The following is a 27,964-nucleotide window of genomic DNA, read 5'->3' as shown; positions in this document are numbered from 1 at the left end:
CTGACAATATCAAATGCTGGCCAGGATGTGGAGCAATAGGAACTCTCACATACTGCTGGTATGCAATGCAAAATGGTATGGCCACTTGAGAAGACAAGTTTGGCAACAAAACTTAACATATTCTTACCATACAAACCAGCAATTACACTCCTTGGTATTTACTCAAAAGAACTGAAAAAGTATGACCACACAAAAATCTGCACACAGATATTTAAGGCAGCTTTATTCATAACTGCCAAAGCTTAGAAGCAGCCAAATTTCCTGCAATCAGTGAGTGGATAAATAAGCTGTGATACATCCAGACAATGGAATATTATACAACTCTAAAAAGAAATGAGCTATCAAGCCATGAAAAGACACGGGGAACCCTAAATGCATATTGCTAAGTGAAAGAAGCCAGTCTGAAAAGGTGACATACTGCCTGACTCCAAATAAACAACATTCTGGAAAAAAGCAAAACAATTGATACAAAAAAAAGATCAGGTTACTGCAAGGTGGTACAGAGATATGAATAGGCAGAGCACAGAGGGTCTTCAGGGCAGTGAAAATACTCTGTATAATATTATAATGATGGTATATCATTATACATTTGCCAAAACCCACAGAATACACAAGAGTGAACCTAAGGTAAATAATGGACGTTGGATGATTATGATGTGTCAGTGTAGGTTCATTCTTGCTAAAATAATAATAATAATAATAATAATAATAATAATGTGCGATTCCCGGGTGGCTCAGTGGTTGAGTGTCTGCCTTCGGCTCAGGGTGTGATCCCAGGATCTGGGATCGAGTCACATATCAGGCTCCCTGTGGGGAGCCTGCTTCTCCCTCTGCCTGTGTCTCTGTCTCTGTGTGTGTGTGGCTCTCATGAATAAATAAAATCTTAAAAAAAAAAGTACCATTCTAGTTAGTGATGTTGATAATGGGGGAGGCTATGCTTGTGTGGGGACACAGATAATATGGGAAATCTGCAAAAAAAAGAAAAAGCCTTTATGTTCAAATCGTCTGATCATTCTATTATATATATTTGTATAAATTATATAAATATATAAATAATATAAAAATATTATGCATATAACAATATACATAATGAAATGGTCAGATGACTTGAACATTCAAATAAATTGTAGGTTATGGATTACAACTACTGAATAAAGTAAGAGTCCACGAACTCATGTTGTTCAATAATCAAATAGATGACTAAGTGAAGGAGAAGAAAAAGTTCTTCTTTACCATAGAATTCCAACCAGTAAATGTAGAAGGAATCATGGAATTAGAAAATTTCACAATTATCATGGAAATAACTGTCTCAAGCAATAATCATCAATCTTATGAGTACAAGCTGGGTGAGTGAGACTCATGAGAAATAATGAACTAGTGTTTTTAACTGCTAAGTTTCAGAGTGGTTCAGTCACAGAAATGGATGACAGAACACTCTTGAAATAAAAAGATTAACTAGCAAACTTCTAAAGAAGCATAGTGCAACACAAGAGCCTCTAGCCACAGTGGCTATTAAAATGAGCTACTGAAAAAAATAAATAAATAAATAAAAATAAAAAACAAAATAAAATAAAATAAGCTACTGAAATGTGCTACAAATGCAAAATACACCCATATTTCTAAGACTTAAAAAAGCAAAAAGAATATAAACTATCTCAGCAATAATTTTAGAGTAAGTACATGTTGAACTGATAATATTTATGAATTATTGGATTAAATAAAGTATATTATTAAAATTAATTTTATTGGGATCCCTGGGTGGTGCAGCGGTTTGGTGCCTGCCTTTGGCCCAGGGCGCGATCCTGGAGACCCGGGATCGAATCCCACATCGGGCTCCCGGTGCATGGAGCCTGCTTCTCCCTCTGCCTGTGTCTCTGCCTCTCTCTCTCTCCCTCTCTCTGTGACTATCATAAATAAATAAAATTAAAAAAAATAAATAAATAAAATAAAATTAATTTTATCTAAAAATTTAAAAGGGGGGGGCAGCCCAGGTGGCTCAGCGGTTTAGCGCCACCTTCAATCCAGGGCCTGATCCTGGAGATCCAGGATTGAGTCCCATGTCGGGCTCCCTACATGGAGCCTGCTTCTCCCTCTGCCTGTGTCTCTGCATCTCTTTCTCTCTGTCTCTCATGAATAAATAAATAAAAATTTAGAAAATAAAATATAATTAAAATAATTTTATCTGGATTTTCTTTACCATTTTTTCTAAGATTTTATTTTTAAGTAATCTCTACCCACAACATGAAGCTTAAACCCAAAACCCCAAGATCAAGAGTCACACGCTCCACTGACTGAGCCAGCTAGGACCCCTATTTTTCACCTTTTTTTCCCCAAAGATTTCATTTATTTATTCCAGAGAGAGAATGTAGGGAATAGAGGGTGGGGCAAGCCGACTCCATGCTAAGCATGGAGTCCGTCTTTGTCATAGTGGGTCTGAGATCATGACCTGAGCCAAAACCAAGAGTTGGATGTTTAACCAATTGAGCCACCCAGGTACCCTTATTTTTTACTTTTTTATTTGGTTAATAGAAAATGTTATATTACATACGTGATAGCATCATACTTCAATTGGACAATGTTAGTCTAGAGGATGGAAGACTCACATTTCTGATTAGAAGCAATAAAACCACCAACAGTTCTGACCACATACAATTTTTTAATTTGGTGAATAAAATAATAATAGATACTATTTATGATGTTATAAAAGCCTTACATATATTAACTGATCTAATCTGCATCATAATCCTATTAAGTATTATTTTCCTTATTTTATAAATGAGAACCCTGAGTCACAAGAGACATTAAGTGACTAGCCCAAGGTCACACAGGAAAGAAGTAACAGAGCCAAGATTCTAACCCAGGCAGCCTGGCTCTTGGGTCTGAGCTGTAAACCACCACTCCATACTGCCTCTAGGTACAAGAACAGCAGCTGTACCTTTGTTCTTTTACTCTACATACCCTTGATTATTGTGAAAGTTCCCCAGGCTAGAGAGTTTCTTTGAGCATGTTATCACTACCACTCATAAAGATTCAAAATCTCAATTACCTCAGGTCTCCTCTCCTCAGCTCTATGCTAGTGATCAGAGAACCTAGGGATTCTTCTTCATCCATGTTTCTCCCAAACTTTACAGTTATCCTATAAGCACTGCAATAGCAGAACTAATTTTTTAAAAAGTTCATGTTATACAAAACCTTCTGAAGAGGATATAAAACCTAGAAAATTTCCCGACTCTTATATCACTTCTTCACACAGTTTCGACACATTTGAAGTTAATTTCAAGATCCGAAAAATCCCTCTTCAAAGGAAAGGTAAACAATAACTACATCTGTCTATAGCGGGATCCCAGGAACGCCAACTCTGAGATAGTGATTAAAGTGCCAAGAGTGTTGTTAGGGAGTGCTCCTGTGATCAGCACACAGAGAAGGGAAAAGAAAGGAGACAGGACTAGGGAGAGGGGGAGGTGGAGCTGCAAGACAGGTTCCAGAGGTGTCCACAAGGGACACTCGGAAGCAGGGGAACGGAGCTGGACCTTCACCCAAGGAGGGGTGCCCCTCAGGCAAGGCAATTCTCTTTAGCAGATGCAATCTCCAAAGGGAGCTGGCTGTGAGGGCAGTCTGCCGCAGCACTCCCAGGTGCTTGAGGAAATCAGTCCTTCTCCAAAGGGCTCTACCTGGTGGTACAGCACAGCATCCACCACACTACCCTACAGTGGGATAAAGTGGACAAAACTAAAGTGCAGAAAGCTGCGCCCAAAAAACAAGTACCCTTGATTGTGGAGAGGTATTTATTTTTCATTACTTTAAGATAAATCATTGGGGTTGACTATTTTCTGAGCCCAGGGACTTGGAGGAAACAATGTGCTTCCTTTCCATCATGGCCTGACACAGTCTACCTCCCATCACTGGCAAATTTACAAAGACTAAGTGTATTTGTTGAGTCGGGGGTGGGGAGGGGTGGTATTTATTTTTATCTAAGAGACACTAAACAAGGAGAAAGTAAAAAACAGCTGTGAATCTACAATCCAAATAAATCCAGTAGGCTGATTAATCAGAGGGCAAGCATTTCAGCTGAAATTCAAGACCAGCTATCCAGATTTGAAGTTCAGGAAATCCCATTTCATAGAACTTTTTTTTAATGTAGCTCTTTTGGGTCAAACCTTTGAGGGGTTTTCTCATTAAAGAATAACTGGAAGAGAAAGTTGACTGCATGCCTGGCTCTCACTACTCTGACACATGACAGTTGTGTGTTCATAGGCCCAAGAAAAACAGAGCCAGACACAGAACTGCACCGAAAAGCAGGAGCACCCACCCCTAATTCTTGCTAGGTTCAGAGAGTGGCTCAAAGGATGTGTAGGGAGATCCAATTTAAAGCCCACTCACTAGTCTCATGTGTCCTTATTAAAAGGTCAACTTTAAGCACTTGACATTTTTTTCAATTTGTTTTCTCTCTAAATTTACAAATGCAGCTTGGAATGTCCCAGGCACTTACTAAGCCTTCTGTGAACATCCTAACATTCTAGCAATAATTTACACAATCAAAACATACAACTGGGAGCAGAGTGGTGGGAATGTAGATGAGGAATAGTAATCTTTCTGTGCTGTTGCTAGGTTGAAGATTAAATAGACAGCATTTGCAAATTTTTGCAACCATTTCAGCTCCCTCGGAGCAAGGTTCTGCTCAGACACAGGAAAGAGTGAGAGCACCTCTTGAAACACTGCCTGGCATGCCTTTAAATCACGGACTAAAGATCTGCTCTTTTATGCAAGGTCCTTCTCAACATTATTGTAGATAAGTCTGTAAAATCCAGGTCATTTTTGTGTATAACCACAGAAAGTCAATCTTAGAACCCTTTCAGATGCTTTCTCCTTCCCAATATTGCAGAAGCCACTCAAAAGGAACCTTGTTTTAAGGCTTCACACTTGGCATAAGCCTGACAGCTGGCCGTTTAATTTACAAATAGAGTCAAGCTATTTTTAAGTTATGTAATAAGCATACACAAAAACTAACCTTCCTTTAACTTTTTAAACACACTCTATAATACCATATGCTGCCTCTTCTGACATCTGTGTTCACCAAATAGCTCTGTGGAGAACTGCTGAAGGGAAGGAGTGTGTATAATTGGAAATCCAACAGATCCAGAAATATTCTCTATGGAAGAAGAAAGTTTTTCCATTATATGCATATACATATATATGTATATGCTGCGTGTACGTATATAAATATATATGCAAATATATAAACACATATATATATTTATATGCCTCACTTAGTATTTATTGCTTAATTATTCTTGGTAGCTCTCTGATACTCAGCAACATAATCTTAAGTATATCACTTTCTTAGCTGAAAACTTTGACCTCCTTACCAAGTTATTAAATACTCTCTCATTCAGCATTTTCTCAGATCACAGATGGACAAAGTGAGAAAGGGAATTTCCCACTACCTATCTGTGGAGGACAAAACCTTAAAATATGCTTCTGCTTCACAGCTTAATGTCACTTTAAAGCTAAGTAACTCTCCAGTGAATCCAATCTATACAGAAACGACCAGCATTTCGAGTAAAACCAAGCAAAAAAAAATCTCCTTTGGTCCTTTCTGCGGGTCTTTAACTATTTTTCTCTCCTGCCTCATTCATTTACAAACATCTCAATAAACACAAGTTTCATAGTGTTTTGTTCCCTTTAGACCACTGTGAATCACTAGGTCAAACAAAACCCCCTAAAAGTAAAATAAATACAATGGTACAGTAGTATAAGCCAAATGTTAGGTTTGACACATATGTAAAACCAAGAGTCAAACAAGGCTCTGGGCTACTAAGTAAATGTACAGGGCATTTGCAATGGCAGGGTTTGCAATTTATAGCCCAAGGGCCAAATAAAGCCCACACCTACTTTCATATAGTTTGTGAACTAAAAATGGTTTTGCATTTTTATATAGCTGGAAAAAGAAAAAATAATATTTCATGACACATGAAAATTATATGAACTCCAAATTCAGGGTCCGTAAAGTTCCATGAGCACACGCATTTACTCTGCACCATCTCTGTAACTACTTTGCTGCTAAAAACACAAACAACAAAAACCATAAGGCAGCAAAACCTACCATGTTTACCACCTGGCCTTTTATAGAAAAAGTTTATTGCCCCCTATGGTATGGGGCTTTTTTAGGGAGATTTCCTCCTTTCTCAAGGGATAAGGAATAAGGTTGAAGGCCTGCTTGAGTTAGAATCAAACTGCCATCAATAGAGACCTGGCCTGATGCCACAGCTGGTGCTCACAAGGGTGACATCAATAATAACATATGATACTAGGAAGTGCTAGGTACGACAACACAGCTGACATTCTCCAGTGTTTACTATGTGCCAGACAATATGATAAACGTGCTAAAGCAGTGCAATAAAAAAAGGATAAAATTAATTTTAATAACATATTTTATATAACCCAATATACTCAAAATATTATCATTGAATGTATAATCAATACTGAAAAATTATCAGTTTAAAAAAATTTCAGTTTTACTGCATTTTTTGGTATTAAGTATTCAAAAATCCAGTGTGTATTTTATACTTGTAGTCCATCTCAATTTGCACAAGTCACAGTTCAAGCACTCAAAACCCACAGGTAAGGGGATCCCTGGGTGGCTCAGCAGTTTAGAGCCTGCCTTTGGCCCAGGGCGCGATCCTGGAGTCCCGGGATTGAGTCCCACGTCGGGCTCCCGACATGAAGCCTGCTTCTCCCTCCTCCTGTGTCTCTGCCTCTCTCTTTCTCTCTATGTCTATCATAAATAAATAAATCTTTAAAAAAAAAAAAAAGCACAGGTAAGTCATGGCTACCATACTGCACAGTGTGGCTCCTAAGCACTATCTCATTTAATATTCAAAACAATGCTCTAAGGTAGGCTCTATTATTATTGCCATTATACAAATGAAGAAATGGAGATTAGATGAAATAAAGTGACTAGCCCAAGGCCACTTAAGTAGTAAGAGGTAGTGTTAAGGTTTTGATTCCAATATGGTTTAAGAACCCCCAGTTTACCCGCCATATCTCCCAAACTGTACAGAACAGACCTTCCAAAATATTAGTCCAAACAAAATCTCATGTTCCCTCCCTATCCCTCTGTAGCTTGGTGCACTTGCAAGGTTAATATTTGAACACAACACTCTTCTACCTTTTCTCTCTTATCATGTTGTGATTACCTCAAGCTCCCACGTAGCCCTGTAGAAGTCCATCCCTCTTCAACCCAACAGGCTCATTCGCAGCATTCATACCATACTCCCTATTCCCATACCCATGGCAGACACAGTTAATCCATCTACTCTCTATTCCAGTGAACCCAGACTTTTCCTTGACACCATCAACACAGCACTGCAAGCAGCCTCTACCATAAACCTAAGACAGCACATGAAATGAAACCTACTTTGCATCCCAGTGAGAAGCCAAATATTTACACCACCCAATGCTGTGCCATATACAATTTGATGCCTAATAAATATTTGGAATTCTCAAAATAGCAACACCCTGTCTCAACTATATTTCTGAAAAGATTTAACAAGATTTCAGCAAAATTTAAATTTATAATATTAAATCATTGCTGCCAGCTACATTTTCATAAATGTAATCTCCCAACGTTGCCCTACCAAAAGGAACCTATGAAGTACTCTTAAGAGAATGTAACTCCCTGTTTATTTCTGAGTACTTTACCACTCTGGCTTTTAAACTAGTTCATGAAGGACCCCTGGGTGGCTCAGTGGTTGAGCATCTGCCTTGGCACAGGACCTGATCCCGGAGTCCCAGGATGGAGTCCTGCATCGAGTTCCCTGCGGGGAGCCTGCTTCTCCCTCTGCCTGTGTCTCTGCCTCTCTCTGTGTGTCTCTCATGAATAAATAAATAAATTTTTTTCGAAATTAATTAATTAATTCATGAGTCATATCTTCAAAACTAAACACCCAAGGACCTGCCTACTACTACTCCCCACCCAACTTCCTTCATCAAATTTTCTTTGGTCAATTTCACCCTCACCCTTGCAAGGTAAGAAAGTCAAGTCATGGAGTTTTCCTAAAAGAAACAAAGACTGGAAGAAACAGAGCAAGACCAGAACCCATTATAATTTCCTTCTCCTCAAGTTTTGTCATTGCACCTTTGGTATGATGATCATCTTAGCCCAGACCAAGAGTTAATAAGTTACAATTCCACTTCTTACTCACACTGACATTCCCATGGCAATAATAAAATAACTACCCAATCCCTACAGGTTCAAGTGAAGCATATTACCACCATAAATACCCCATTCTCTTCTCTATTCTCCTGTGTTCCTTCTCTTGATAGCCAATACAAATATCAGGCCTTGCATTCCAACATCCCACAATCCAGCAGGGACCCATTTGGACATGACCAGGGAATATCTCCAATTTGTATTTCTCTCTCCAAAGGGCCACTACTTGTAACATATATCCCCACTCCCTATTGAAGAGATGGCCAGGTATGTACAATTTAGAGGCAGATAAATACTGCAAAGTTTTCCTAAAACCGTATTTTAATTTTATTCTTCATCTCAAGTTCATACCTCAAAATATTTATTTCGTTATCTGTTCTCTTGCTTTTCTTGCACCAAAACAAAAAGAAAAAGTTGGGTTTCTTTTTTAAGGATTAATCCACTTACCTGTGCTCTTAATCCTGATCCCACCACTTCTTATCCATGAATTATCCACCCCTTCCTTTTACATCAACCCTTTTACCTCTCTACTGGGCATTTTAAGAGAACATATACCTCTCTCCTTTCAACTGTCAAAGTTCAGTAAAGAGTAGCCTACACTCTTATAGTTTCTCACTACCCATTTATTACTTAAAACTTGGCTTTTGCTCCCAACATTCAGCTTAAAACCATTCACTTCTTGTAACTTCCTTCCCTCAGCTTCTGAAACATATCACCATCTTCAGTCTATCCCTGTCTCTGGCTGCACGTTGTTTATCCCTTTCATTGACTGATTTTCCTTCTTGCAAGCTTCTGTCATCAGTCTTGCTCCTCAAGCTTTGTCGCTCTTGTCAATCTCAGGCATTTCCACCAAGACTTCAAATATTGTCTGCCTCTATGAAAACAATTCCTTAAACTCTCTCCCTGCTACAATTTCAAACTATCTGCTGCACATTTCCACCCGGATGTCTTCCTAAACTTACACCTAAAGCAGAATGTAGCATCTTTTCAGAAAACATACACACAAACCTCTATCTCCCCATAGCTGCCACTCCTAGCTGTCAGATCTTTCCTCTGGCACACCCTCTCCTCCTCTAGAATGTGAAATAACTGTTCCCACTAAATGCCAAATATATCAGCAGAAGTGGAACATGTATGAATGGACATTTGTATAGTTCTGGATGTAAAAGGTAACAGTACCAGGCACAGGGTCACACACAAGAAGTACTATTTACAAACCACATGAATTTTTATACAAACAAGAAATAAAAACTCTCCAGCCTTCTGCACTATAAATATTACAGGTTATCCTTCTGGAGCCTCTGAACCTTTCTTAATCCTTCCTTCCTCTTATTCCACACACACCCCCATTCATCCACATCCATATACAGCAAATAATCAGTAAATAATAAATTAAGGTGGGGGGAGGAGATGTCATTGGGCAAACAACTAGTTTCAGCATTATAAAGCCCTCTTAACAACATAAAGGATCAAACAGTAACCCAGCCCAAATTCTTACAGGATCTAATTTCTATTTCCACCACAACCCCTCAGTGAGTCACTGAGGAACAGTGACTCATTTCGTGTAAGAAGAGGAGTAGCACATGTTTAACTTGGAGTTTAAAGAATCAGTATGTTCACTTTCAGCTTCACTCAATCACTGATTCATAATTAAATCCCAAAATATGTTTCTCCATCACTTAAAATTAACATCCATTCTTAGGGTTGGGGGCTGCTTGAAAGCAAATACAGAAGTCTGGGAGGGGACTTCTCTCAGCTGCTATGAATCATCTGAGACTTGCAAAGGCATGCCTCTCACTCTCAGGCTTTCCAGTACTTGGTAGGAGCAATTCGTAAGATACTAAAGAGTAGTCGTTCTCATTTTAATGGGGCTACGAATCACTTGTGATTACTGCTCAAAATAAAATTTAGATTCCCAGACCTTACGGATGTCTTGAAGGGGTGACCATGAGTCTGCATTTTGTTTATGATTTTATTTTTAGGTAATCTCTGCACCCAATGTGAGGCTCGAACCCACAACCCTGAGATCAAGAATCGAATGCTCTGCCAACTGGCAAGCAAGGCACCCTGAGTCTGTATTTTTAATAAGCACAATTCACACTGCGAGAAATCCAGCAACATGATTTAGTGTTAGGAAGATCTATGAGGCCCCAAGCCCCACCCCCACCCCATGCAGAACCATTAGTCCAGAAAGAGCAACTCTACCTTGAGCTGAAACAAGAGACTTGCACAAATATGCAGGTAAGCATTTTAAAACTCCTTAGTTAGCCTTATTTTCTTCCATATCAGAAAAATCAACATTTTCAAATATATCCTGGGTCTTACACATACTTCTCCATATGTTAGGAAAGTTTCCTAGAGTATAATGGAAACAGCATTGGACTGCAAATTTGGGGACATGTGAGATTTTCAGTTCTGCTACCAATAAGCAATTTCACCTTGGGCAAGTCATCAAACACCAGGCCTCAGTCTCCTCAGCCATAAATTAGGTGACTGAATTGACTTATCTCTGAGGTTCCATCCAGATCCAAAATTCGATAAAGCTCCAAGTAAACTGGGTAGAGAGCTTGCATTGCACTGTGATTCTTCAGATCCAGATTAGATTTCATTAGATCCAAGACTAAATCACCACAAGCAAACATAACAATCATTTTAGAGGAAGCTAACTGATACAACACTACATCAATATCCCAAAGTAAGGGAAACAAAAAATATGTAATGCTCTTCCAGCCAGTCTAAACCTTCAAATTCAGAACCAATAGAACCAACCTCAAATGCAGGCTTTACTATTTACCTTGTTAACTCCGAAAAAATGTTTTTTTCTCCCTTAGCCTCAGTTTCTTCATCTCTAAAATGAAGATAACAGTGCCTTCCTCACAAGGTTACTGAAGTTAAGCATTGCGCATTAAGTCCCTGGCACTATAAGGAAACTCAATATGTAATATGTTAAATCCCTTCTCAGCACCCCCTAGTGATGTGCCTTTCATAGAGTTCCCAGTTCAAGATCATGCCAACAGATGATTATTAATTGCCTCTGCCACGACTGTTGCTATTCTTTTCTAAAACAACAGCTGCCATTTTCTTGAATAATTCCTATGTGTTAAGTGCTTTAAACATGTTACCTCACTTAATCCACACAATAACCATGTAATTGCATAAGGCAGGAACCACTATGCTCCAGATAATAAAACTAAAGCCTGGTGAGATCATGACTGGCCACAGCCACACAACCACTAATGGAAGGACATTCAGGTAGCCTGGCTTCAGAGCCCAACCACACCATCACTACACTATGGTCCTTTATCCTCCGGCCCCACCTACCTATTTATATATATATCACACACAATAGCAAAGACATGTGAATGAAGAGTCCACACCCTTTAAAAATAATTCTCACGTAACTACAAGTTCAGACTGAGTTCTACCGGCAAAGCTGCCTGTGAAAACCTGCCCTGGGAGATCTGCCTACACACTACACTAATTAATCTACTCTCATAAAAACCATGGGACTGATTTTGATCTACAAGCCATGAAACGTATGTTCAGGAGTTTTGTTTCCACCAGAAAGCCATCCAAACTGAACTGGATGATTTTTTTTAGGTTTTTCAGATAATATCTCAAGTTTTATGAAATATTGATTTCCCACCCTTACTGGATCAAAATGGAAAATAAAATACTCCATTGTCAATGTGAGAAAGACAGAAAAACAATAAATGACAAAGAAGAATTTTTAACTCAAAAAATAGGAAGTAAACACCCCCCCCCCATTAACTCTCCAAGATTTTAGAGCAAAAAGAAAAAGCAATTATTAAAGGCTATGGATACACTCATAGAGTAGGTCTCATGTCAATGGGAAGATGGAAGCAGGCTTGGCACAATAAATAAACAAACAGTGTATCCCAACCAGCAAGCACTCACCACAAGATGCCCTGCAGAGCACCTGAAGTTTCAGCTGACATTTTCTGTTTAGGTTTTCTTCTTAAATCAGATTCATGTGAAACCAGCAACAATGAATTCATTAATGAGGGGGAAAGGTGCATTCATTATTTTTTTTAAAAGATTTTATTTATTTATTCATGACAGACTCACAGAGAGAGAGAGGCAGAGACACAGGCAAAGGAAGAAGCAGGCTCCACGCAGGGAGCCCAACGTGGGACTCCATCCCGGGCTCCAGGATCGTGCCCTGGGCTGAAGGCGGCGCTAAACCACTGGGCCACCGGGGCTGCCGACATTCATTATTATTTTAGGCAAATCTCACTCAAGAGAAACACTGAAAGTTCACAAATGAACATTTCAAATTGTAAAGAGGAAGGGAATGAAGCAGAAATAATAATTTCAAGGACATCAAACATAGTTCAATCATTCCATTTGCCTTCACAGATGAGAAGACAGTTCTTGTTTATGACCCATAAAATCAAATATTCTTAAACTTTTTTTTCTTGATTTGGCATGGAACTCCAGGACAATATCACACTAGTGGAAAAAATAAAAAACAAGAAGGGAAGAAATGAGAGGACAGACTCACTCTCCACCCAACATATAGTCTGAATTGATTTCAAATGCCAAAGGGACTCCCATCGTCTCCTCTCTGGTAGATCCTACCTGCTGAATTTCTACCATGTTTTGTCAATTATGATTTTATACAACAGAAGACTATGAACCTAGCTCTCTTCACTATAAAGAGGATGATGTGCTGGTGATGATGGGTAGTGGCAATGAGGGTAGTGGTGGTGATGATGATAATGGCAAGCACACTTCAGTGTCTGAATTTCACCACCGAAGAGGCATTTATATACTTTAGAGAATGACACAAAGTTTAGCAGAAACACTTTTTCCTTAAGGGTTACTGTTCTAAAGGGCTACCCTAAAAAAACTCATAATCGATTCCAAATAAATGGAGGATTCATATATTTAAATAAATGGAGGATTCATACATTTAAAAATGGAAAAACTAATGTAATCAATGCTGCTGACTTCAAGGATGGAAATGTAAATAAAATCTTCCTTCTATCTGTCAAACAAATAAATGAACTCTTCCTTGAGGACAAGCCATACTTTTCTGCCTTTTTATTGTTTTTAATTTATTTATATTTTTCCATTATTTAAATTTTAATTCCAATGCAGTTAACATACAGTGTTATACTAGTTTCAAGTGTACAATATAGTGATTTGACACTTCCATATATTACTCAATGCTCATCAAGATAAGTGTATTCTTAATTCCCTTTACCAATTTCACCCATCCCTTTTTCAAAGTATATTCTGCAATTTGAATCCCTTAGCTATTACCATTTCTAACGTAAATTAAGCTACCAATACATTCTGGTTATGGTGAAACACTGCTCTGCCCTGGGAATTTCTAAAAAGACCCAGAGTGTTAGAAACAGCCACTCAGAAATAATACCCCTTTTTACCCAGCTCTGCAAGAAGATGAATCTTTATTAGAACCGACCCTTTCCTGAAGGCCCTCACAAAAAAGTAATGAAATAATCAGACCTAAAATGCATTTATTTGTTTGTGTTTATGTGGCAACGAAGAAAAAAATGGATCCTAGGAGGATCTGTGGATTTAGAAGATCCATTCATTTGGAATGCTCATTTGTCTACATATTGCTGCAACTGGAGAAGTTAGATTTAAAAAAAAAAAGTCTTGGTCCTTAAGTCCTAACATTACAGGAAGCATCTGCTTTGAGAACAATGACTCAGAGCCTCTGATAACAGTAACATTCTCCTTTGAAAGAGAGAGAGCACTCCCAGAAATGGTATTTTTCAATGAAACTGTATGTCAACAGTCAGAAAACAGCCAGTAAAAGAAGTACATTTTCTCCCTCTCTTTATCAAAGATCCATTCTGCTCTCAGGATAGTGTTGCCTGGCCCAGTCTTGAGCACTTTACCCTTCCCAGAGACATATAACCAACTCTCTTCCCAAAAGAAAAATCTAAGGAAAAGGTTTTAAAATGAGTTATAGCCACCACCACCTGTACCATGTTGGTACTACTTACAGAAAAAAGAAAGACTGATAAAGGAGATTGCAGAAAAGATAATGCAGTAGAAATTCTAAAATAAGAGTATACAAATATCTGTGCAAAGCCCAAATATTTATCAAAATCATCCATGTTATTCTAGACCTCTGCATTGCAGTAAAACTGCCACACTAGTAGAGCCAAAATGGTAATTCTTAGTGACTAAATAATGAATGCGGAACTACATTAAGTATTGTCTGCTCTTAGTATTTCAACATTTTCCTTAGCCATTATCATAAAACCAGGATTCATTCGTTTTCAGAAATAATAGGCAATAATGAAAGCAGAAGTCTGCCCTCATATAAAAAGAAATAATGCATCCTGCATCTTCTTCAGTATTACTACTTATAAATGATATTAATGGCTGGTGTTGAATTCCTCATAGATGCTGGATACTAACTTTCACTTTATACCTACGCTGGGAAGTAAGTTTCATTTATCCCCATTCTATAGGTAAGGAAATCGAGGTTCAGAACTGTTAGGTAACCACACAAAATCATATTGTCTTATTGTCAAGAAGACAATCCCAGATCGTAAGCCCTAATCTACATTTCCTCCCCAGGGAAACAAGGCCTCCCACTTTTCTGAGATAGCTCCTATGAGCCTGGGTGGCTCAGCGGTTTAGCGCCTGCCTTCGGCCCAGGGCATGTTCCTGGGGTCCTGGAATCGAGTCCCACATCGGGTTCCCTGCATGGAGCCTGCTTCTCCCTCTGCCTGTGTCTCTGTCTCTGTCTCTCTCTCTCTGTGTCTCTCATGAATAAATAAAATATTCAAAAAGAATGAAAGAAAGAAAGAAAGAAAGAAAGAAAGAAAGAAAGAAAGAAAGAAAGAAAGAAAGAAAGACAAAGTGGTTTAGCCCCTGTACATATCACCTCTTCCTGACTTTTATCCCAAACTAGTCAGTCAATCTCCAGTGGGGAAAAAAACACAGTTATAGATAAACTTTGATTTTATCTCCTTTCATGATGGTGTTAACTTCTCTGTTGACAGAGGATAAACATTTATAAAATGAACTGCTGTGGAATCCCTTCCACCCTTCATTATGTGCCCTTAAATTAAGGTTTTAAGATAACTCTTAACAGTATGGGCATTTATGCCTCAATTTCTGCCCTCTGACTAAACATCTGAACATGCTCCTTAGTTAATTGTGTTTATATTAGGTAGTAGGATTATGGGTGATCTTGGTTTATTTCTCCTTCAGTTCTAAGATGTAAGCACCAAGTATGTATTACTCTTTCAACTAGAAAAAAATACAATAAATGTTCATTTTAATAGGAAAAAAAAGCTTAAGTATTTATGCCCAAAATTATTTTTCCCTTAGTATTAAAAAAGAAGACATTCATCGACCCAATTTAATCCTAAACCAGATTAGATTCCAAATTCAAGATGTGGGTTCTTTTACAAATGACTCCTACATTTACATCATTTTTTTCCTGTATTTAAAAATTAAGAAATATTCCATAAGACTGAATTTAACACTGTGTAGCTCTTTTCCTTTCCACGGGCCTATTTAGTAAAATCCTTAGCACTTTATAAATATAAAGAAACATGGTTACATATGCTTTATATGAACTATATATAAATATGGTTTTGCTTCAGACTGTTGACTTTGCCCATTTCTCCCTCTGAGCAGTCACTGGCATCTATTTCCCAGCCTCCTTTGCAGCTAAGCATGGGGCCATCAGAAGAGGAACAGAAGTGATCTGAGCCATTTCTAAGCCTATCCCATAAAAACCGCCCACATAAACTCTATGCTTCCCCTGCAGATTTGGAAGCCACATGTTGATGACCAGGGAGCCACAAAGTGGAAGGAATCTGGGTCTCTGCATCGCCGCTTGGGAGAGCATCCAGGAATACCATTTTGGACTTTATGTGAGCAAAAGTTAAAATTGTACTATGTAAAACACTGCAACTCTGGGGTTTCTCTGTTACCCTACCTAATGTGTGGTTTTGTTAACATACTCCAGAAGGGTAAGACTTCATGCTGTTTCTCTTACCTTTTTCAAAGACTCCTTCTGCTTCCAGGACAGAGACAGAGAGGTTGGCTGCCATCTTGACCAGCTCCGCCTTGACGGTGACCTGGGGGGGGCTGTGTTCCAGAAGCTCCACCCCAATAGTCACATTTCCTCCAGGCCTGACAATCCCTGGGGCTGTCACCAGAAATCTAGGCCTAAAGAGTCCCCGAGATGAGAAAAACACAGTTCCTTATCCTTACATCTCCATTCCTCACGTTTCATAGATAGTGAGACTCTCCATACTGTGCCAACTGCAATTGTTCCAATTATCCCAATATTGCCCCACTGCTCCATTTAGCAACTGCATTGAAATGCTATTGAAACAAGAATTCCCATAAATCAATCTTAATGCATTAATTCCTGCACCACTAGTGGAGAGCATGTGTTATTATTTCCATTGTATAAACCACAAACAGCACAGGATGAGCCTCGGTGTAAATGGCTTGCACCGAGGCATGCAAGAAGTTATTGGCAAAGTACAAGCCCCACACTTCTCCTTCACAGACCCCATCCCAGCGTGATTTTTTTTGACTTGCACACACACACACACACACACACACACACACATTTTGCGGGTTTTATTCAAACTTTCATCCATGGGCATCTGCCCCGGAAAACATCATCTAACAAATACCAGTGATTGAACTCTATCACCGGAAATTAAACGGCCAGGGGTAAAACGTCCAGGTGTAGCAGAGCAAAAAAATTCAGCAAAAACACCACTTTCTCTGCCCAAGCCAAGGGTAAAGGCTCAACCGCAAAAAAAAAAAAAAAAAAAAAGATAGGAGTGGGCGCTTTCCATTAATGAGGGTGTCTCATTAGTTATCTTCCTAGTTAGTGTGTGCACCGCAACCACTCCCTCCCTTCACCTCGGCCACACCTTGCCAGTGCCCGGGTTGAGAGAGAGCTAGTCTGGAAGGAGAAAACACACACACACACACACACACACACACACACACACATCACACGCCTTTGAGAAAAGAAGGCGCGCTGTATGGAGAAGAAAAAAAAAGTTACGGGAAAGGCAGAGGTAACGTGCACTGAAACGAACATATCTCTCTAGAAAAGTCGTTACTGCCAGAAAGACGCTAAACAGCTTCCACGGGTGGAGAAAGTAACTGTCCCATGGAGAACCGAGCTGCAGCGACTGACGCTCTGCCCTCCGGGCCGGTGCGGGGCTGCCGAGGGCCGCCGCGCAGCCGGTTCCCACCCGCGCCCCCCTCCGCGCGCCCCCTCCGCGCCCGCCCCCGCGCCCCCCTCCGTGCGCCCCCGCCCGCCCCGCGGCCGGTTCCCACCCGCGCCCCCTCCGCGCCCGCCCCGCGCCCCCCTCCGCGCGCCCCGCCGCCCGCGCCCGCCCCGCGCCCCCTCCGCGCCCGCCCCGCGCCCCGCTCCGCGCGCCCCCGCCCGCCCCGCGGCCGGTTCCCACCCGCGCCCCCGTCCGCGCGCCCCCTCCGCGCCCGCCCCGCGCCCCCTCCGCGCGCCCCGCCGCCCGCGCCCGCCCCGCGCCCCCTCCGCGCCCGCGCCCGCGCCCGCCCCCGCTCCTACCGCGAGCCCGCGGCCAGCACGGCGGTCCACACGCACACGAGGTGGGCGGCGGTCAGGAGCCCCCGGCCGCGCATCTCGGCCGCGTCTGCCTGGGCCACCGTGGGCTCCTGGGGAAATTCGCGGGCGCGGCGGGGTGTGGCTTCCCACCTCCTCCCCGCTTCTTTTCCCCTGACTCCGGAGTTCAGCAATCTGAAATGGGCGCGCCTGCAAGCGGAGTGAGAAGTCTAAATTGAGACGGGACTTGGTGGCTCCACCCCTCCCACCCGCATCACAATGGCGCTTCTCGCGGCTCCCGGCGAGCATCGAAAACCCGGGGCGGTGGGGGGGTCAGAGGTGCGGTCCGCCGGAGCTGGCCCCAGCGCCCCCGCTCCCCGCTTCCCCAGCCCACCGGCTTCCCCGGGCTGCTTACACTAGCGCCCCGCCAGCGATGCCCAGAGTGAATACACAGGCCCATCCTTGTGAGGAGAAATTCAGAGCGGCTATGCGAAGTGGAAAAAAATCAATCATTGTCCCCCAGACTATGAGTCATAATTTTAGAGAAATGGCAAACACACAGACACATACACACACACACACACACACACAGCCCAAACCAAGGTATTTTCTGGGTAGTTGGTTAATGTATATGAAAGGACAGGAGAAACACTATTTTTACTTGAAACACAAATTAAGGTATTTTGTTTGCCTCTCCGGGAAAATGTTACGGTTTGTCAACTTAAAAACAACAACAACAAAGAAAGGAAAGAATTCTGGCACATGCAGAAATTAGGTGTTGCTACTTGGAACTGTGAGAAACAATTATCCAGGGGGATGCTTTTTATATTTTTGACTGTCTCTAAACGGCGTTTGCTAAAGGCGTTAGTTATGATTAGAACCAAAAAGCCCTGAGCGATCCGTATGAACACACTCAGGGTTGGGGTAACTCTCCTGGCCCAGTAGGACAGTAGCCCTGCTGCAACAGTGACTGAGCCCCAGCTCCTCACCATCCTGGCTGGGCAACAACTCCTTCCCCAGTTCTTTAGCACTGGCACCATCTTCAGATGACTCAGGTTTCACCATGACTACACCATAAAAGCAGAGAACTGCCAAAAACTGTTGGAAAACAGGCACATTCAGTCCTTGACAACTTAAAGTTTCTAATTCATGGAGAAAAGTTTTAGATGGTGACTTTTTAGTGCGGGGCAAAATGCAGGAGGAAAAGAGGTCAGCAAAGGGATGTCACATGACAGCTATGTGCTAAATAAAGGAGAAAGTAGCACCTAGACAAACTGTGGTTTTTGGAATCCAGGAACTTGCTTTCCTCCCTTTCCTGTTCCACCCTTTTTCACCCTGTTGAACTGCTTGCCGAGGTCCCTTCTGTCCCTATGTCTCTGACAGGCAGCCTATCTTTAGTGGCCAGCTTCCTGTGCAGGCAGGGTTGGAGGACAGTGAAAAGTGTCCAAGTGGATCCTTGGGTACGGATCCTGTCCCTGATGCAGCTATCACTACTGATCTGATCTCCTTACCTCTGTTGTTCAGAGTAGGCCCAGGGTCATGTGTGAGCTCAGCCTGGAGGGCTACACCAGTGCTTCTCAAACTAAGGGGTATGAGAAGCACGTTAGGGTACAAACGCTATCTCTGGGATGGGGACCAAGATTCTACTTTACTTCAGTATACAATGGGTCACAGAAGGTCTACAAGTTGAGACAATTTGGGGCACTTTGATTTATTTTTTTAATAAATTAATTTTTATTGGTGTTCAATTTACCAACATACAGAATACCACCCAGTGCTCATCCCGTCAATGGGGCACTTTGATTTAAAAGGGAAATTAGGAACATGGAGAAAATTCTTTTCAAGCTTCACATAGTGGATCAATAAATTCAGGATTAGGGATCCCTGGGTGGCGCAACGGTTTGACGCCTGCCTTTGGCCCCGGGGCGCGATCCTGGAGACCCCGGGATCGAATCCCACGTGGGCTCCCGGTGCATGGAGCCTCCTTCTCCCTCTGCCTGTGTCTCTGCCTCTCTCTCTCTGTGTGTGTGACTATCATAAATAAATAAATTTTTAAAAATATATAAAAAATAAATAAATTCAGGCTTATTCTAGAAGCAAGCAAATGGAAACAGGACTTCAAATGTTACATTCCAAGAAGACCTATATAAAAGTTTAGGATCACCTAGTTATCTTATAAAATTAATGCTGTGCAGGTCTTAAATTAATATACCTCTCTGTTTCTTTCTTCTCACAATACACACTTACTGAAAAGCCTAACCATACAGAAATTTAGCCATGTAGTTTTGCACAGAGATGAAGCTACATGCCTACATTGAGTACATTATACTCAATAAAAATTTATTAAAAGGATTAGTAAAATATTTTGACTGATTTTCTCAATCTGTACTTTTTCCCATGTCATAGATCATGTTTTAATCCCTGGAATAGCTCCATACAGCACGGCCATACAAAAGTTCTTCAAGATCATTGTCAGCTATTATCTTCTCTGCTTTCTTCTCCTTCTCCACCCACCACTGAAGGACTCACTGATGGAGTTAGGCTACTTCTTGGATGCAGATATTTGAAACAAGCTGTTAGTGGTGAAACATTGCTTAAAATCTACTAAAAATACTGCAATTGTAAATGCCAACATTTAATTGTACCCTCTACCATCTCATAAATGAAGGTTAAATTTTTAAAAAATTTTTAAAAAGGATTAGTAAAAATGTTCAACTCAAAGGCTTTTTTTTTAATTTTTTTTATTTTTTTATTTATTTATGATAGTCACACAGAGAGAGAGAGAGAGAGAGAGGCAGAGACAGAAGCAGGCTCCATGCCCTGGGAGCCGGATGTGGGATTCGATCCCGGGTCTCCAGGATCGCACCCTGGGCCAAAGGCAGGCGCCAAACCGCTGCGCCACCCAGGGATCCCTCAAAGGCTTTTATTTAAGGTTGTTTTGGGTTTTTTTTAATTTGTTTAAGTGATCTCTACACCCAACATGGGCTCGAACTTAGGATGATAAAATTAAGAGTCAGATGCTCTATCAACTGAGCCAGCCAGGTACCCCTCAGAGTCTTTTTTTAATTAATTAGGAAAAATTGAAAGTAGTCTGAGATTAACAATAAGATTTGGTTAAATAAATTATGTATATCCATGCAATAGAATACTATAAAGTAATTAAAAATTATGTGAATCAGAGACTAATTATCTAGAAATAAATATTCATGATATGCTGTTGGAGTAGATCATCTGTTTTATAAAATAAAATTTAAAAATTATTCTATGTTTAAAAAATAAAAATAAATAAAAAAATAAAAATTATTCTATGTTTATAAAAATAAAGTGTGTTTAAATGTACATATACAGGGGATCCCTGGGTGGTGCAGCGGTTTGGCGCCTGCCATTGGCCCAGGGCGTGATCCTGGAGACCCAGGATCGAATCCCACATCGGGCTTCCGGTGCATGGAGCCCACTTCTCCCTCTGCCTGTGTCTCTGCCTCTCTCTCTCTGTGTGACTATCATAAATAAATAAAAATTTAAAAAAATAATAATAATAAAATAAATGTACATATACATTGTAGATATATGCATTGAAGAAATTGAAGGATGCTTACCAAAATGTTGTCTGTATCCTGGTGATTACTTATGTCTGCCAAATTTTCTATAATAAATATAAATATCATTTTCATTTAAAAAGAAAACAATGAAATGGTACTGTTCTACTAAGAGGTTTTTAAGGCAGCATCTTAGAAACTATTTAAATAAAGTTCGTGAATTTTAATACTAAAAAAAAATATGTGTGTTCCTTCTATGAAAACTGAATGGCCTTTGCATAAGAACTTTGCATAAGAACTCCCCACAGTTCCTGTGTACCTCCTGACCTATCTTTAGGGTGTGGTTCAACAAGAAATCAGAACCAATATGAGACTGATCCTACCCAATCATGGCAACCAGTGGAGCAGCCATTGCCTCTGCATCTAGTGTTGAACCTAAATTCACTCCAGGTCAGCCAAGGAGAGTATAGCTAAATGCGTACAAGAACAAGAAAACAGGGCAGGCTGGGTGGCTCAGCAGTTTCGCACCACCTTCAGCCCAGGACGTGATCCTGGAGACCCAGATCGAGTCCCACATTGGGCTCCCTGCCTGGAGCCTGCTTCTCCCTCTGCCTGTGTCTCTGCCTGTGTCTCTGCCTCTCTCTCTCTCTCTCTCTCTCTCTCTCTCTCTCTCTCTCAATCATGAATAAATAAATAACATCTTTAAAAAAAGAACAAGGAAAGATGAGGGAAAACTGGAACCCATGTCTCTTTTACCACCTCCAACTTTGATGTCATGGGTAATCTGCAAGAGAAGCTAATAGCTTTCACCAAGGGCTGCATATGCACCTGGTCCAGAATTCAGAAAAGTTCAAGGAGGAGATCTTCTTTTTTTTTTTTTTTTTTTAAAGATTTTATTTATTCATGATAGACCGGTGGGGGGGGGGGGGGCTGTGCAGAGACACAGGCAGAGGGAGAAGCAGGCTCTGTGCAGGGAGCCCGATGTGGGACTCGATCCCAGGTCTCCAGGATCATGCCCCGGGTCAAAGGCAGGCGCTAAACCACTGAGCCACCCAGGATCCCCAAGGAGGAGATCTTCTAAGAATTGGAGGAGCATGGGCCCCACTGTCACCCCACATCCACAAAGTGGGCTAGCAGATAGTAACAATGAGGGCAAGTGGCTCACCTGCCTGGCATCTTGCACTGATCTTCAGAGAGTAAACAATATGGCTTCTGCTTCACTGCTGGCTTCCCAGTTCACACAAAATGTCCCTTGTGACCCACACCAACTCAGAACCATACAAAGATGAGACTTCTGAGAAATTTAGCTCCATCTTAAATAAGTTGCCACAGTACAAAGCTACCAAAGGCTGTGCCTTATCAACTTGACATTTGTATATACCCGTTTTAACCATATTTAACTCCTGAAAAAAGCAATAGAAAAATCATCCTTTCACCTACATGATGCAACATTCCCTCATACAACCAAACACAACTTAACCCTCTCCCTAAAAGGGGATACAAAGTTCCTTTAACCATCTTCATACTTGGTTCATGCCTCTTCTAGCTGAATCACATTCTCCCTTTGAGATCCTATAACTTCAATACCAAGGTATAGGTTAACTATTATTAACACATATGGTAGAGGAATGACAGGGAGAAAAAAATATTGGTTAATAATGTACACAAATGTATTTATATCAAGACAACAGGAAATGTAAATAACTGGTGCAGTCCTCATTCCTGCTGCTAGTCACATAGAGGTATATGGTATTTATAACTACCTTCTTCCATTACCTGTTTCTCTGCCCTCAGTTCTTTGCATGGTTCTTTGTATGATGAGGTGACCCAAATATTCATTCCTGAAGGACTTGGGCCATTAACAGTTCTCCCTATATTGTACTGTTTTCTATCAACTTTGATAAAGGAACCTGGGAGAACTAAGGGATAGATGCCCTAGGATATCTTCTGCATTCCAGAAATACTCCTTACTTTCACTATGTAGTGGCAACTACTTGATAATCAGGATCATTCACTCACTCCTGCCAAAAGAGTGACCTTTTCTTTGGCTCTTGATTCACTGGCATGAGGAGCCCCAAGTAACCAAGGGGTAATCAATCTCAACTACCAATTTAGTGGAAGCATTGCAGTGTCCCCTACTGGAAGTACTGTTGTCTTGGAAACTGAGACCTCTGCACCAACAGAGCCCAATGCTGCTCTGGAATGGGAAGCAAAAATTTCAGTAGTGTGGATCACTAGAGGTAACAAAGGAACTGCTCTTATTCCACCCCTTTATTTTCTGACTAGTGAAGCTGGCTTTGGGATAAAACATTAGTTGATGATTTAGAGCATATACCATATCCAGAGTATGTTGTTCAATTTTTACACATTCAAGTTTGTAACATTTCAGAAATATTATATATATATGATTAATGTCAACTTAAACTCATCATCTGTTTAAGAACTATTTTGATAAGACTCCTGCACAGAACACCAGAATATTCCCTGAGAACCTTTTTTAATCCAAGATCAGGAGAAAGTCCCTGTCCACTGGAAAATAAGGAAGGATATTGAAATTAACAAAGAATAATAATAATGAGATTTATCCTTAACTTTCTATACAGCAGTCCAGAATTTGAAATTAGAGTTCTATGTCTAAGCAAACATCAAACAAGAGTGAAGATAGAATATAAATCTTTTCAGAAATGGAATGGTTCAGGAACTTTGTCTTCCGCAAACTCTTTTTAGGAAGTTACTTTAGGAGGACATATTTAGCAAACCAATGGGAAAAAAAGTCAAGACAAAAGAAGATGTAAGAATCAGGAAAAAGTATATATAACCCCAGAGAGCAATGAAGAAAAAAGTTTCAACAGGAAGAAGACTTCCAAGAATAAGGCCTCAAGGGGGAAAAGGGATCTTAATAGAATAGATAAACATGATGGAAAACTGGGATTGAGGTTAGAAAATAGAGACTACAACAATGTAAAATAGTGCAAGTATAGAGAAGGGGAATTAGATGCTCAGGGAAAAAGAAAGCTGTACAAAAAAAGTATAGCCGTAACTCATTAGTTGGCTCTGTAGTAAACAATAATTACATAATTATGTTGATGTAGGAGTCGTTTATTGATTTATAACTTTAAGAATCAAACTCATTAAAGAGAAAAAATTAAGCTTTATCCTGCTTTTTCTGTATGAACCATACCACAGGGTAACGAAATAGTACATATGAAAAAAATTCTCCTTGTAGAAGTTCTCCAACGAATAAATGTAAAACGAATATATCAGCATTAGAATAACACCATATCACAGCCCTTAATGAATTAATAGATCTAGACCAGCATTGCCCAAGAGAACTTTCTGTGATGTTAGAAATGCTTTATATCTACCCTAACACAGTAACCATGCAACATGAGGCTACAAACATTTGACTCATGGCTAGTGCAACTGGAAAAATGAATTTTTAATTTTGTTTAATTTGACTTAATTTAAATGTAAATAGTGACACGTGACTAATAGCAACCACAATGGATCATGCAGACCTAAACAATCATCATAAATGACTACTAGTATCACAAAATGAGATATCCAGATACCATGCCTCCCAGTAGAAGGACCCGGACCACCTAAGAAGTCATCTTGCCTAAAAATTGAAAATGAATCAGATCAAGCTTCTAGATTCAACTACCAATCTGCAAAGAAACATAGAGGGACATATTAAACACTACAAGGATGTATTAACAAAATCCAGATGACAGGAAAATATCAAACAATCTAATTTCTTCAATGAATAAATTGCAAGGAAAAATGAAAGAATGGAAAGAAACTATGGATTTAAAGGGACATACAAGTCAATTAATACCAATGTATAAATATAATTCAAAGTTCCAGGAACCAAAACAGGAACCAATTCAGACCCCTTAGGATGACTATTGTAAAAAACAAAACCAAAATAAAACAGAAAATAACAAGTATTACAAAGGGGTGAAGAAACTTTTGTTGAAACCCTTGTGCATTGCTGGTAGGCATGTTAAATGGTGCAGCCACTGTGGAACACAGTAAGGTAGTTCCTAAAAAAAATAAATACTGGGACTGGGCAGCCCGGGTGGCTCAGCAGTTTAGTGCCACCTTCAGCCCAGGGCGTGATCCTGGAGAACCGGGATCCACTCCCACGTTAGGGTCCCTGCATGGAGCCTGCTTCTTCCTCTGCCTGTCTCTGCCTCTCTCTCTCTCCTTTCTGTGTATTCTCATGAATAAATAAATAAAATCTTTTAAAAAAATAAACACAGAATTACCATATGATCTAACAGTCCATTTCTGAGCATATGCCCAAAAGAGTTGAAAGCAAGGACTCAAAAGATATTTGTACACTCATTCATAGAAGAATAATTTGCAATACCCAAAAGGTGAAAGCAACCCAAGATCCATTGGTGAATGGATAATAAAACATGGTGTAGGGATCCCTGGGTGGCTCAGTGGTTTGGCGCCTTCCTTTGGCCCAGGGCGCGATCCTGGGGTCCCAGGATCGAGTCCCACGTTGGGCTCCTGGCATGGAGCCTGCTTCTCCCTCCTCCTGTGTCTCTGCCTCTCTCTCTCTCTCTCTCTATGTCTATCATAAATAAATAAATAAATTTAAAAAAATAAAAAATAAAAAAATAAAACATGGTGTACCCTTACAATGGAAAATTCATGCTACATATTGGGACCCTGAAAACATCATGCTAACCCAGGAAAGTAGGCAAATCACAAAAGAATAAATGTTGCATGATTCTATTTATACAAGGTACCTAGAGTAGTCAAGCTTATAGAGATAGAAAATACATTTCACTGGTGGTTGCCAAGGGCTGATGAGGAGGGGGAATGGAGAGTTATTGTTTAATGACTAGGGAGATTCAGTGTGAGAAGATGAGAAAGTTCTAAAGATGTTTGGTGGTGATGGTTGCACAATGTGAATGTACTTAATGACAAAGAACTTAACACTTCAAAATGGTTAAAATGGCAAATTTAATGTCATGTATATTTTACTATGAAAAATGATAATACAGAAAGGACCAGGAAGGTGGGGAAAGGTGGAATTACATAGCTTGAGTTGATGACTATTGAAGCTAGATAATTGGGTACATGGGGATTCGTTATACTCTTCTCTACTTCTCTGTATGTTTGAAATTTTTCATAATGGAAATATTTTTTGTACCAAAACAATATATACAAAGAAACAAAAAATCAGTTTAAAAGAAAAAACTAAAACATAAAATTGCCTAATAAAACTCACCAGAAAAATATTATAACAGAAAAAATTAAAATTGTGACCAAAAATTGTGTCCCAAATTACCACAGCCTAAGGAAGATACTTAGGTAAGACTACACTGAAGAGATAGCCAATGGAAAGAAAATTTGAGCTAGAAATGCAAAGAAAAAAAAATTATTGGTTTAAAATAACTTTCTCTGGAAATAGTTGTAGGGGAAGGGGACTGCTGGTTTTTCTTTTCTTTTTATACTAAGTCTTATAGAATTATTTGAACCTTTAAACTATGTGCATATGAAACTGTTAACACTGTGTCAGATTTTTAAACCTTGCCAATATATACACACCAAAGGTTAATTGTCACGTTGACCTATTACATCTGCTTTATTCTGTTACCAACATTTTAACTTCTTGGCTTCTCCTTCCTTTCCATCTTCATTGTTCACTTTTGGATTTTGGATCTCTCCTGTGTAAACTTAGAAATGAACACTATAGATTGGCTACCAAAAAGTAATCCAATGCCTCCCTCTGTCATATATTTCTTTGTCCAAGTAGCTGCAAAACTAAAATATGCCTTTCTAGGGTCAATCCAGCTGTATGTGGCCATGTGATATAATTCTGCACAATGGTGCGTAAAAAGAAGACTGCAGAGAATGCATTCTCTCCCTGAATAAAAAAGCAACACCTCAAGAGAACAGGTCCTCGGCTCATCCGCTTCCATCTTGCCCAGAACACAGGCATCAGACCTTGCTACTCAGAGGTTGAAAGCCACCCGAGGAGAAGAAAAGAAAGGTAGAAGGCACCTGGATCTCAGAGTGCAATAATAAGCAACTGTAGCAGCCCTGGACTACTCTAAATGCCTCCTTCCCCATCAGTTCATCTCCTTGTGGGAGGGAACTCCTGAGTCAGTGCCAGGCTGTCAAGCCTTTCCCTCCTGGGAGTCTCCCCTTGGGCAAGCTTGGCAAGCTATATGGCAAGCCTTTTGTTGCCTCAAAGCTCTCACTGCCCCTTCCCTCTCGTTGCCTTTTCAGAACTTTAAAAGTGATCTTTTGCATCCTGTCCTGCCCACACAAAACCAACACACCCTTGAGGTCAAAGATTTTCACCAAGGTTAAGCCTTCTTGGAACAGAAGGCAAGTTCTCCACCCATTCTTCAATATTTTTTCTTTTGAGTATGCCATACCTTCCACTGTCATATTTTAATCATAAGTTTCATCCAATCAAGCTTCAGGGGCTTTATAAGAGTATATTTACCTCCATGTGCTAGAATGTGTCTGCCTGTTGATCTTCTATCAAATCATAGATTTTTGCAAAAAGGAATTATATAACAGAAAGAGAATCAAAACTATATAAATAGTATTACATAAATCTGTTTCTAATATATTTAGAATATAAACCAAGTAGTCAATGTACAAAAA

The 27,964-nt window shown here is 40.2% G+C and overlaps 1 protein-coding gene across 1 annotated transcript in view; it reads right to left on the bottom strand.

Annotated features, from left to right (window-relative positions):
• CD109 (CD109 molecule) overlaps window positions 1-18,010 on the bottom strand; it is a 131,598-nt gene extending 113,588 nt beyond the window's left edge. Inside the window, exons 1-2 of the mRNA XM_055330053.1 lie at window positions 17,796-18,010; window positions 16,233-16,405 (exon numbers count right to left, since the gene is read on the bottom strand). Coding sequence (XP_055186028.1) covers window positions 16,233-16,405; window positions 17,796-17,869 — 247 coding nt within the window. The 5' untranslated portion in view covers window positions 17,870-18,010. The remainder of the gene's footprint in view (window positions 1-16,232; window positions 16,406-17,795) is intronic.
• Between the last annotated feature and the right edge of the window lie 9,954 nt (window positions 18,011-27,964).

Source organism: Nyctereutes procyonoides, unplaced genomic scaffold (assembly GCF_905146905.1).
Source record: "Nyctereutes procyonoides isolate TBG_1078 unplaced genomic scaffold, NYPRO_anot_genome, whole genome shotgun sequence".
NCBI classification, from domain to species: Eukaryota; Metazoa; Chordata; class Mammalia; order Carnivora; family Canidae; genus Nyctereutes; species Nyctereutes procyonoides.
The sequence above is the reverse complement of the archived record's forward strand: the minus strand, read 5'-3'. Positions and strand labels throughout refer to the sequence as shown.